Raw genomic sequence first — 13,171 nt, 5'->3', positions numbered from 1 at the left:
TATTATTACTTTTTTACTTTAAGTCCACGCGACTCACGCAATACTTACATATACTTGTGTAAACTCAATGTGTATCTGCATTTGTTTCCTTGGTTACTTGTGGGAACACAACAAAATGGAAAACGTCGAGAATGGTGAGACTATAAGAGATATTGCAATTAAATTACTAGAAAGCAAACACAAAACTGACCAAAATAGGGACAGCACATCTCGATGTATTTTTGTCATGGGAAGTAAATCTTGTGTAAGTATAAATAAATTGATTTTTTTTAATAGTTGTGATGGTTTAATATTGACAGCCTGACTGATTTCAGGGTAAAACAACGTTGATTAACATATTTTTGGATAAAGATGAGACTTTAAGTGAAACGCTAGGATTGGAGTATACATTTGGTAGAAAGAATATCCAGGGACAATTGAGTGAAAAGAACATCTGTCATGTATGGGAATTAGGCGGAGACGTATTTAAGACAACAGACATCATGAGCGTTCCATTTCAAGCTCATAAATTTTGTCCCATGACCGTCGTAATATTTTTAGATCTAACTCAACCCAAAATGATGTGGACAACATTGGAAAGTTGTGTACAAAATTTAAAGTCTGTTATCGAAAAGCAAGGAATTTCTAACAGAACTAGTGCAGATCGCATTGACGAGATTCAGAATAAAGAAGGAGCATTCCCTCTTCCTATGATAATTATCGGTGGAAAATACGAACTTTTTAATGAATTTGGTAAATATTGATTTGATTTTGACTTAATTATTCTAAATTATTCAGAGATATATTTATTTATTATATTTTGCAGATAATAATTTCAAAAAATCTATTTGCAAAACTTTGAGGTGTGTGGCTTGTTTACTCGGAGCAAGTTTGGTATTCTTTTCTAAAAGTGACCAGACAATAAAAAGAAGAATTAAAGATATATTTAACAATGTGTGCTTTGGTGTGGAAAGCAGGATAAAAGGGATGATTCACGATTCGAACAAGGCTATCTTTATTCCATTCGGTTTGGATTCCTGGGAAAATATTGGAGTGGTGAAAAGTTCTTGGGATGATATAAAGCACATGTATACCACACAGTTTCCGCAGATTCAATCTAGCATAACTGTACCTGAAGACCCTTCTTTGGAGGCAAATTATCGTGAACCTTTAATCGACTCGATGAGAAATCAACGCGAGGAGGAGCTAAAATTATTACTTAACAAATCTGCATTTAGTAATTTTTGAATGTTAAGCAGATTAATCGCAACGTTTATTTGTTTGTTAAGCAGATTAATCGCAAATAAATTGGGATTTCGTTCGATAATAAAACACAATGAATTATTTTATGTACTCATTTATTAACAATACATCGATAAATAGTTGAGTTTAACTATTTTAATAAATATACATACATATACATATATATGTACATATGTAACTTTTGTTTTTAGTACTTTAAAATTTAATAAAAATTGAGGATTATGTACATATCCGGAATTAGTAGATAAAAGATAAATAATTGAAAATAAAAACAATCATCGAATAAGAATTAAAATTTTGTTTTTATCGTTATCAGAATATCTCTTTGAAATTGAAATAATACTTTGAACAGTTGCACAAATAGTTTGGCAAATATGTAAACATAAACATGAATAAAAAACAAAATTTCTCATACTGAATATTTCGACAAGTGCGATCTCAACATTTCTGAAGAAATTACTGCTAGATTGATCATTTCAAGAGTGAGTATTTGAGCGTTGCACTGAATCTACATACAAAACTGGTCACTTAATGGCTACGTTCACACTACAGATATTTACCAAATTTTCCATAACCAGTTCCTAAATAGCAACCACAGGTTGCAATATGGGAACTGGATATGGAAAATTTCGTAAATATCGGGTGTAGATATCGTTAATGTGGACGTAGCCAATCGATATAACTGATAAAATTTGAATGTTGGACTTTTAATTGGACAAATATGTATGTATGTATGATTACAAAACATACATAAATATTTGTGTATGACTTATATACATACATAGTTGAAAATATATACGCATGTACGGCGATACAAAATCATATTTTTTATGAAAAGGGAATAGATTGATATTTTGCATTGTTATTTGGTAAAAAAACTGAAAGAAATGAGCAGTTTGAATGATGTGTAAATTGATATTTCGATTGAATAATGAAAACCTTGTAAAATATGATCTTTAAGTGAATCTTAATAGAGAGAAAATGAAATACGTACGTAAGTGGAGTGGGGAAGTGAGAGGCGTATCTGGTCGTAGTGTAAGGTGTTAGGAGTGGAGTGAGTGTAGTGGAGTTTCTGGTCTCAGTCGGGCGAAGGCTATCGCCAGGGTTAGACGTGCGGAAGAGTGAGGGTGCGGCCGGAGCCTCCCGGCGGGTTTGGCGCGGCCGCCGCCCCCGAATCGGGCGCCACCACTCGCGGGGGCCCACACTTCGCGCCCGCAACCCGCGCCCCACCTCGCTAGGCCCTCGCCCTCGCACTCGCACTCGCCCCCGCCCCCGCCTCCGCCTCACGAGGAGCCCCACACACTCGCGCTCGCACGTCGGATCGATTTGAATCACCGTTGACATTTGACCGGAACCGGAAGTGCAACTGTCAGGTAAATCCTCATCGATATCATTTTGAAAGTCGTCTCGCACAATATTTATTTGTTCCCCTCCCGCTCTGACACGTGATGCACCTGTCATTCGTTAACATGGTTTCGTAAACAATTATTATCGACGTGCGATTTTCGACTATTTGATTACAGCTGATTACCGTGTGACGTTTCGTCGATTTGTGCAAATGTTTGCTCGCGATTTCTTTTTGACAGTTGACGTATGGTGTAATAATATTTTCCAAGGCGATTCTTATTGGAAACTGATGGGCTCGAACTAATCCTTCTAGAATGTCTAAATAGGCTTTGAAAATGAATGCCCGATGTGATAAATGTTACACCAAAAGTATGCATAGAATTTTTTTATTTCATCTTAGACCAATTTTGTAAATCATCTATTTATTATTTATTATTACATATAAATTTGTTACCCATTGATGTATATTAACCCTTTGAGTGGTGACGTCTTTTCTATTGAAAGCCCGCCACGCTGAAAATTTCGCCAACATTTCCAAACTAGAATTATTTAAAAATCCAATAGAACTCTAAGAATGTGTTTAACCCTTTGAATGCTGACTTGTTTTCTGTTAAAAGTCCGCCACGCTGAAAATTTCGCCAATATTTCCAACTAGAATTATTGCAAAAGAAAGCAGGTATAAAAATTGTAACTAATCCAAACAAACCCTAGACAACTACCGCCGAGAATTTCGAGTTTTGTAAAGGTGTGTTTAGACTCTCTAATATATCTTACAACAATATAAAATAAATCTATTAATGAATATATGTTTCCAAAACTAGTTTTATCTTCTTCATTGTTGTTAAAATGTTATGCTCACAATTTAAATGCCAAGCCACAATCTAAAATAATTGACAGTTCTGCTATGGTTATGAATTCAGAAATTCCGGTGTAAACCAATCTTTATAAAAGTTGAAAAATTATTGAATGACACGGATTACACGAACCATATTCAATGCATTTTTTTTTTCAATGCCACCTGAAAAAGGCTTAGCGGTTAGTATTCTTGTTTACTTTTTATATGCTCAAAATACAACGCCTATCGGCGTTTTTCATGCCCCTGGGGCTTGTTGGCAAAACGCCTATCGGCGTTGGTCATCATTCAAAGGGTTGAAATTTGTATGTGTATTTGTTCAGTTTTGGTCATTTGATTGCATTTTTTCAACAGCATGTACCTATTTCGGTAACGATGACAAGATTCTATCGTCGAATTTTGATTGCGAAATTACAAACAATATGCAAAAAACATTAATAATAAATGTTTGTTTGTAGGTAGAACTATTACTTATATGTTGAAAGTGTGGGTTTAGATGTGTTTGATTTCATCATTTTTCCTTATGCGATAGAACTTCTGCGAAAATGCTTATTGTCTGGCGTAATTGTATACGCCTATAGATAATGAATGCTTTTTGATTTTCAACGATATGCGATTGCGGTAAAGATGGCTTTCGTAAAATGCGTGTACATAATATGGGCACACAATTGAAGAAATCAACGCGAATTTATTTACATGTAGAAAATGCCAAATTGTATGGAGTATTGTCGTTGTAATGACGTCTAATCATCTCTGAAAAGCCGATGTTATTTCGGTCCAATTTAGGGCTGTATAGAGGATAATAATTCAGATCTCCCATTGAAACACAAAAACAAGCCATTCAATTTATATCAAAAATATTTTGTTATTAATGCTTCGAAAATACATTGCTAGCTATCGATATATATAAAGTTTCTAGGATTTTTTCTATATATTATTTATGTATAAAAAAAATACACGATATTTTCCCTATATAAAAATGTTTTATATGTACATATAAATTTTGTTGGAGTACATCATTATAAAACAAAATCACGTGTGTACTATGGAAATCTTCCTGTTTTTGTCGCACAGCCATATTTACGTGTGTGAGAGCAGGATACAAAGATGTCATACTGACTCTCCTTGTATCCTGCTCGCGCACACGTAGGTAAAGCTATAATAAAAGCTTGTTTATATGAGACGATTGCGAAAAAAGTAGCGTTTACCACTGTTTAGGAACGGTAGAAAGCTGCGTTTGGACAGCTAGCTGTCATCGCTTCGATCTGACGCAAGATTCCGATGTAATTTTTAATGAGTTCGTAAAACCGGAGCGGAAATTTATCAATCTTTACCCACATGTTTGACCCACTAAATTCGAATATGACAATGATTTTTGTTGGCTTTCTCTCGTTTAAGAGATATGAGCGTTTAGATAATTGGCCAGTTTTTACAGATTTTTGCAGTCTTTAATTCAAAATTTAGTATAACTGTGCCAAAAGTTAGTATTGGAATCAATAGTCGGATGTTTTTTCTATTGATTGTGATTTTTATTGCTTTGAAATACTTACTATTAATTATCTAGCGAATTTTAAGTCAAAATTATGCTGTTTTTATACATTTTTTTCCGTAATATTATGAACTAATTTCGCAAATTTTTCGCTCAATCACGTTTATAAGGATGGGTTTTTTTTTTCAATATTTTTTGTACTATTTCGAGCTGTAAATGTTTTTTAACTACAATATGAAATGTTGTAGGCTCATTGCTCGTAAGTGAGAGTCAGCGAGCGTGATTTTTTTGTTGTTCAGAGTTATTAAACTCTTCTAGCTTAATTAATGTCGGAGACATTAGCTTGTGTCAATATACATAAGCTAATTCCCGTATGTCGGTAAAATATAAAAGCGATCTAAAGAGTGGATCTGGTTCGAAATTAGACCACAAATTTTTGACGGGCAGGAATTTTATAGAACTAACAAGAGTGAAGCTAATAAAAATAAAAATTGTAACCTGTAATAAAACAGGAAGATTTTCACGGCATGCCACTGCTTCATATGTACATATATAGATAGTTTTTCATAGTATTTTCCTCGTTCGCTGATTTCGATAATCTCAAAGGAGTTATATTTCAACGTTGCTTTTACCGTTTGATTACTATCAAGTGTATGAGAGTACTTCCATTCGCTGAATTAATTTTCGAATTATTCATAATTTTTGATTAAAACGCTTTCACTAGAAGTGGTCTATCCCTGTTGGAGCTACCGATGATGCTAATCCGTCTAGAATCGTGCACGGCGATTTGGCGTCAGCTGCACTTGGCTTGCATTGCGCATCTGAGAATTGGAACAATGCTATCTCGGATGCAGGCGATCCGAAGTGTCATTATTATTGCATTCGCGATTACGAAGGTGTCTCTTTTTGCCGCAAGATTTGCAAATTCAACGCAGAACCAGTTTGAGAGCGAACCACTACTACATACTACTACTACTACTACTACATGGTGCAGAAAAGCTATGAAGCAATCGCTTCACCTCTACGTACCTAGCGGTAACCCGTTCTGAATGGCGAAATTCGCCATTCGTCGACTGTTGACTTTGCTGATTGGAAAAATCGATCATTCACGCTTACAATCTTATCGCAGACAATTCCTGCGGACGTTTCAGATTACGATTATGTTTTAATCTAGTGCTCGTCGTGATCAAATTTCACACGCCGATCCTCGGAAAAGATCATTAATTACACTGGTCGACACGAAAAATGGTTCAGAGACGAGATATGACTTTTCTTATAGATAACACGAAGCCCAGGTAACACGAATCTGATAATAAAAAATGTTGATTGGCTCGAGATTCCGAGATATATGTGTTTTTTAAATCGCGCGATTTTTCTATATCTTGGTGTTGTTCGGTGGATGTCTCAAAATCTGTCAATTTTCTGTTTTGATTTGAAGTGGACGGCTACTTAGAGAAATTTGAAAGCTGAAAAGTACTACAAATGAAAGATAAAATACCCGACTATATATTCCAATATTCATTTTGAACAGGAAATTGACAGATTTTGAGACATCGACGAATAACACCAAGATATAGAAAAATCGCGCCATTTAAAAAACACATATATCTCCGAATCTCGAGCCAATCAACATTTTTTATTACCAGATTCGTGTTCACTGGGCATATATCTATAATAAAAGTCATATCTCGTCTCTGAACCAAAAAAAAAGTCGTCATTTGTCGAACAGTGTTATAGATCAATGGCCTATTACTTTTCGTTTCAGTTTCGTATTGCATTTTGGTTAAGCTATACGACGGTGTTCGTGCCTATGGCGGTCGGTAGAATTTGACTTTTATTTTTGGTTAGTTATGAGTTAGGGTTTCGTATTTTGAAATATTTACATTAATAAAATTTTAATATAAAATATGTAAGTTGTTGATATTATTAATTTATATTTGTGGAATACGTATAATAATATAGCAGCATGTGGTTAGTACATATATCTTGCTATGGTCAGTGCGGTTACGAGTTCGAGTCACACTGGTTGCTGCTGGTCAGACCTTGGTTTGTGACCAGGTCGGTCGTTTCCTATCAGAGTTTGACAATTTTTCTGAATTTCATTGGAATGATTCCTGCAAAATTGGCTTTCCCTCCCCATTTCTCTCGCAAATCCTTGTTATTATGTTATATCTCAAGGTTCGCCAGGTTTTCTCCATATATGTATGTCTCTGTGGATGATTACTGTGTATATGGACATTTATATTTTTTAGACGATAAAAGTAATTGTCAACGTCTGGTTATTGACAGCAAAACTTACACGACGTTGACGATAGACGTTTGTATTTAAATGTCTTTGGTGATTTTCGCAGGTCCGTCATTGAGCGTGGTCCAATTTGGCGGAAAGTTTCCGCATTTGTGTTTAATGATTGTTGACGTTTTCGCGAACTGAGGTCAATACCCAATTTTAGCCGGCTCGAGTTAACGTTCTCAATCAATTTTTATGTAATTCGAGACACATGCAATTGATTTTTATTGCGTAAGGGCCACTTCAGGCACATCACGCATCGTAGCGCTACACTGCGTGTGAAGAATTTCATTGCCTGGCTTATTCTGCACGTTTCGAACTGAGAAGAACTCGACTAAAAAGAGTATAGGCACAGAATAGATAAAAAGTTTGTGTTCATTGGATAGGTACTTTTAAATAACTTGTAGGTGATGTTATGTGGGAGTTGAATGGTTCGACCTTTACTGGATAGGTCAAGGCTGAGTGAATGTTATAATGGAAACTTTATATCACAACCGAGATACTTTCGCTAGTGTGAGTGTTAAAGATTTATCTTCCTTTCTACCTACTTAAATTATGACGTAATGCCCAATCTTTTAAAAATAAGTTATCAAGGAAATGGGCCGTTTATCACTGTGACGTCGCTGAAACAGACGTCTATTATTCTACACGCACTAATGAAAGTGTCTCAGTTGAGCAATTATGTATTTAGTATGTGGATAGCTGATTATATCTAGAAAATAAGCTGAAAGTAGAAGTGTTTATGCGTCATTACGCTAAAAAGATAAAAAAAAAATATTTAAAGCTGTGAATCTAACTGTGTATTTTAGAACTATATATGCTTTGAGTTTTGCACCTGGTTGCTAAAATACTTCACCACGTGTTGTTGCCTCCTCTCCTGCTGCGACTACCCCTTGTTACTTTTTTTTCCCGGTTCAGATTTAGCACGACTAAGTTCTCCAGTCTGCAAGATAATCAACACATTAGTCAGTTTGAAGAAAAGTAGCTCACTTTATAAGAATTTGGAATTGAGTTGTCTGCAATTGAAAAGCTCTGTAACATGTCGAGTAATTTGCATTATTAAAACGGTTGAGAAATTACATTGCTCTCTGTCGATTTTGAAACAGACTAAAATTCCTCGGGTCCATATTTGTGTGGAGCTGTTGTGTCATTAGCGCACATTTTTATAGCCGCCAGCTAGCTAAAGTATTGATTTATATGTGATAGTTTTTTTCTTCTTCTCTAAATCCCATGCATGGGTGCTGTGGCGTGGAATGGCACTATTCCGATTGGATTTATCTCACGTGTCCGACAGTGAGTTTTATTAGTATTGAAAACCCTTTCGTACACAGAACACCCTATCAGCAGCATGTTACGTAGATATGTATAGTCGAGAGAAAGAAACCAAAAATTTAACCCAAGTATTGATTGAGTCTAAGTTCGCATTTTTTTTTGTGTTAATTTAATTTTCTACTTGCTTGGGTTCGCGTTGATGTTTTGGACACATACGGGATTCGGGTTAATTGAAGACTTTGCAGTCTCGTGCACGGGTCAATTTTGGACAAATTAAACATTTTTCCTTAGTAATTAATCTCATTGGCAGTTAAATGGTTCATTTGTTCTCGCGCGTCCGGTGGATTGAGTTCTGAAACTATGTAAATTGGCTCTAAAAGACCCTTTTAAGTAGAGGTCACGAAAGATTTATTTATATCGTGCACGTGCCGACTCTTTAGGTGTTCAATTACGTATACGTTATGCGATTGATGAAATGAAATGGTTTTGTAATATTAATCTGAGTGGATGAGTCATTGGATATATCGCTCTCTGATCTAGTGCTCCTCTCTTGTGTCGAAATCATGTATCTGGATCGATTTTGAAAATGTAAATAAAGCAAGTAGTGCTCATCTAATTTAGTACCTATGACATTTTGTTTCATATATTCAACTGCGTATATTCCTATTTTATTACTTTGTATCCGATCAATATTGCACATGGACGTATTATATATAAATAGTTCGGTAATAGTGGTTCAAATTATGATATAGTCTTGGAAATGCTTAATCGATTTTTCTTACAGCTGCTCATAAAATTTGGGCCTTTGTAGAACTTAGTGAGAGTTTGCCGATTTTATTTGTTAGTTATTGGGGCGATTCCAACTCAAATTCAATGTCAATAAAATACAATAAATACATAGCATGCAAGCGTAGTTGTTTAGTTGAGCTACTTTCGTTGGTTTTGGAATAGGTGATTTGGAATTGGTGATAATGAATTAATTGGTGGCACATTTTGGCCGACTTGAATAGTGGTCTTGTCAGCACATTCAGTCGACTCACAATGGTATGCGGATTCGCCCCTCACAGTTAGCGTTCCCTCATACCCAGCTCTATCTATTGTTGCCTTTCTACAATGGGAAACCACTAGAATAATATCCGTTTTAATACACTTAGATACATGGAACATTATGAAATCATTTTTCACTTTAAAGAAGAAAATTGAATTTGATATTTGAATTGGAGTCCGATGAAATGTCATACGTATTAAGAAGTTTTTGTTTTTCATAAAAACAAAAACACTTACCATACATACTGTGCTAAAAAAATCCGCTAGTCATTGTGCTGGAAGCCAAGCGTCAAGTTAAAAATGTGTGTTTTAAGTTAAAACAATGCAAAATCTGCGAGGTTTATTATTGTAATTGGTTATAAAAATCTAAAATAAGTGTAAGAAATGAAAAAAATAACAGCTGAATCAGAGCCGTTATTCCAAGGTGGATATCATTCTCACACTGACCGTTGAGCGTGGCGTACTGAATTTTTCCTCTTATCTCTTTCGTATCTGTGAGGCACGCGTACAAGAGGCTTCCCGCGAAAATAATTATTTCTGTTGATATTGATCAATTTTTTATTTATTTCGCAATGACGTAATTCGAATCGTAGAGGGTTTGATGATAAATACACAAAATATGAAGATCTTGCATTTAGTATATCATTACAGTGCGGCAAGTGTTAACAGTGAAATCTGATAGGAAACTGTATTCAAGGGATCTTTGACCTAATTGATGAAGTACCCAAAGTCAACAATTATTTGTGATAGATTAACTCTTCCAGATAATTTTTTTCAAAAAATGTGCAAGAAGCTAGTCTCCATATTTAGATCGATGATTGTCTAATAGTCTTCCTATCCAAATACTCTACAATAATGCGACGCACAGTTCGAAAGCCTCTGTAGACGAGCAAATATGTAGCTTCTGGTAAATGTCGCACTGTAAACGAAACACGAATTAGGCACAGCCAAAGAAAATTTAGTACCGATGGTTCCAATTATATTCCACGTGTGTTTGCAAGTGTGTCAACGATGTTTTCCTCTCCTGGGTGCTATTTTTACGTAGAATTGTGAGCTTGTCGAAAGTGTGAGGCTTAGCGTTCTGTCGTCACACTCAAGTCCGTGAAAACCGCATTGCTATCAGCGTTGTTTATACTGACGATAAGAGATCTATCTCATAAATTTAACGATCTATTATACGACTGGTATTTTGATGTCGGCCTGTTCAAAGTCTACTCATTTGTATGTAAGTCAATTTTTCGTGTGTTTTCTATCGACTTACGTGTTCCAGAAAGACGCAGCTTTTAAACCCGAGACAATCAGAGCATGGTTGAATTTGCTTCACAGATTAATTTTTAACCGGCCGTTGGGTAATTGACACGTTTGGGCAAATATGGATCCGGTGTGCTGAACACTGGTTTGATTTTTTTCGTCCATAAACTGCGGCCTCAAGACTGGAATTACAATGAGCTGGAACTGTTTAATTGTTTCAATGTGGGCTAGGTACATATAGTGCGTAACTTTCGTAGCTCCTTCAGGTGTAAACAAATGCCCTGTTAAGTTTTTGTCTTACGTATATATGGGCTATGTGGGTGTATAATCTGACGAATAGTCTTCTGTGTACATAAACGTAAGACTTGAACTGGAGCAATTTAAAATTTATAATGTAATCGAGATCTAAATTAGAGTTGGGTCGTCTCAAAGCGAGTCAATCCTTTTGAGCGTGTTCAAAGACGGGCTTTCGACGTTATCCTAGCAGGTACACAGTAATAAAATATTTGTCGTTTTATTTGTTTATATGTTATTTTTTTATATCTTCTGAAGAAATTCCTTTGTTGTTGATTTTATGAACATATTTAATGATTTTTGTAAATAAAAGTACGTCATGGAACGAGGGGAATATTGAAATGGTAATGAATATGACATGTAAGAAGATCAAACGGGAGATGGACAAGTGAAATATGCGTTCGAGTAGTACCCAAAAGAATGTAGAGAAAACATAGCAGGCCATTAATCTAATGGTAATGAGGAGTCATATGAAAGAGTAGTTCAGTATAGGAGGAATTGAATCATTTTGGAAAGGTCTCAATTCGGGAATGGCGCATGACTGTATGCTAATGACGATGATATAATCATCGAAATGAGAACTAATGTAAACATGGACGCAGAATTGGAACAACGGAATTGTACACGCACCAATTGCTACTATCGGCATGATCTTCTCTCGTCAAATTCAGTGTAATTTTAATATTTTTGTGTTTGCATATGGATAGTGTTTTTTTTTTAAACTCTTTTTCATCTCCAGTTAATTCCACATGTATTATCTTATCATTTTAAGTTCACTTGAAAATATTTGGGGAGGCTCTATTTATACTGGCTCTCGTCTTCAAAGATGGTTTCCAATTCTAGATGCTAAATTAGTGTTTTTTTTGTGTGGTAGATAAGGACGCAGTATTTATACGTAGACGAATAGGATATACATATTGTTATTTGTTCATAAGACGTCTTCAAATTATGGCTTAGTCCTGTTTAGGTGGAAGTTCGTTGCTAAAATACTCAATTCAAAGGTAAAATATAATTTTATTTATTATAAGACGCCTAATATTTATCAAGTAAAAACTTTATTGTAGTCTGAATTCGTTAATTATTTGTATTTTGAATGTTAATTGCGTTATTAGCCTTGATATGCCAGAGAAATTTTGTTTTGCCCTGAAAATTTACAACATTGTAAATTACTAAATGCACGTTTGTTATTTGTTCCAACTTCCGAAAACTTGGTCGTACAGTATATATCGAAAAGTTGTTATAATTAATCAAACGTTAAAAAGTATTTTCAGCGTTTTGTATACACGTGCACCCATATACTGAGATTACATATTTACACTACCGTCCATATGTTTAAGACCAAAGTGTTTTTGGAGCATATTTAACACAATTTTGGACCAATTTAAAAAATATAAACTCAGTTATGTTCAAAAAATACGCATTTATTAAAATAAATAAAGAAATTACAACAATTAATAAACATAAAATTATAAAAAAATAAAAACTTCAAACTGAACTTTCGTCAAAAAACCCACCCTTACTTTTAATCACTGCTGCACATAGTCTCGGCATTCTATTTATTAAATTTTGAAGTGTGATGGGAGGTATGGACTTCCAACTTTCCTGTAGATGATTCCAAAACTTATTTATGGATGTTGAGCGATGGATTCTGGTTCGTCTGTCCAATTCGTCCCACAAAAGTTCTATTGGGTTTAAATCGGGGGATTGAGGAGACCAGTTCATGATTTTTAAATATTTTTTTTTCTTCTTATTGTTGTAAGAAGTCCATGCATATCTTTGATTTATGTTTTGGGTCATTATCTTGTTGGAATATAAAATCATGCCCACATAAGTTCCGGCCGCACGGCAAAACTTGTTCTTTTAAAATTTTCAAATACCCTTTTTTTTTTTAAATTCCATCAATTTTGATTAAATTCCCAACTCCAGCTCTTGAGAAACATCCCCATATCATTATGGATCCACCACCATGCTTGATTGTTGGCAGCACACAGTCTGGCATCATTTTTTCTTGGGGAGTGCGCCGGACGTAAACTCGTCTTTTCGAACCGAACAATTCAAACTTCGATTCATCGGACCAAATCACTTTTGA

The 13,171-nt window shown here is 35.0% G+C and overlaps 2 protein-coding genes across 4 annotated transcripts in view; both read left to right on the top strand.

Moving 5' to 3' along the window:
* Window positions 1-29: 29 nt before the first annotated feature.
* On the top strand, window positions 30-1,618 carry LOC143911182 (cytoplasmic dynein 2 light intermediate chain 1). The gene is made up of 3 exons (XM_077429959.1): window positions 30-244; window positions 315-732; window positions 806-1,618. Exons 1-3 carry the CDS (start codon window positions 68-70, stop codon window positions 1,225-1,227), a joined length of 1,017 nt encoding a protein of 338 aa, XP_077286085.1. The 5' UTR covers window positions 30-67; the 3' UTR covers window positions 1,228-1,618.
* Window positions 1,619-2,321: 703 nt separating this feature from the next.
* The window catches only part of numb (NUMB endocytic adaptor protein), a 43,164-nt gene continuing 32,314 nt past the window's right edge, over window positions 2,322-13,171 (top strand). For 2 of the 3 annotated variants that reach the window (XM_077429954.1, XM_077429955.1), the window contains exon 1: window positions 2,323-2,615. The gene's annotated coding sequence lies outside the window, so the exon portion shown is untranslated. Of the gene's footprint in view, window positions 2,616-13,171 lie in introns of all 3 variants that reach the window. The other variant, XM_077429953.1, reaches the window with a different exon arrangement.

The sequence above is a fragment of the Arctopsyche grandis genome, chromosome 4 (assembly GCF_051622035.1).
Source record: "Arctopsyche grandis isolate Sample6627 chromosome 4, ASM5162203v2, whole genome shotgun sequence".
Lineage (NCBI taxonomy): Eukaryota > Metazoa > Arthropoda > Insecta > Trichoptera > Hydropsychidae > Arctopsyche > Arctopsyche grandis.
Note: the sequence above shows the minus strand (reverse complement) of the source record. Positions and strands in the feature narration are given on the sequence as shown.

Excerpts from the sequence above, each read along its gene's own strand:
- LOC143911182 (XM_077429959.1), top strand. The coding sequence starts at position 68 with ATGTGTATCTGCATTTGTTTCCTTGGTTACTTGTGGGAACACAACAAA. Across the intron at positions 245-314 it reads TCATGGGAAGTAAATCTTGT|GGTAAAACAACGTTGATTAA; the intron begins GTAAGTATAAAT and ends GACTGATTTCAG. Across the intron at positions 733-805 it reads CGAACTTTTTAATGAATTTG|ATAATAATTTCAAAAAATCT; the intron begins GTAAATATTGAT and ends TATATTTTGCAG.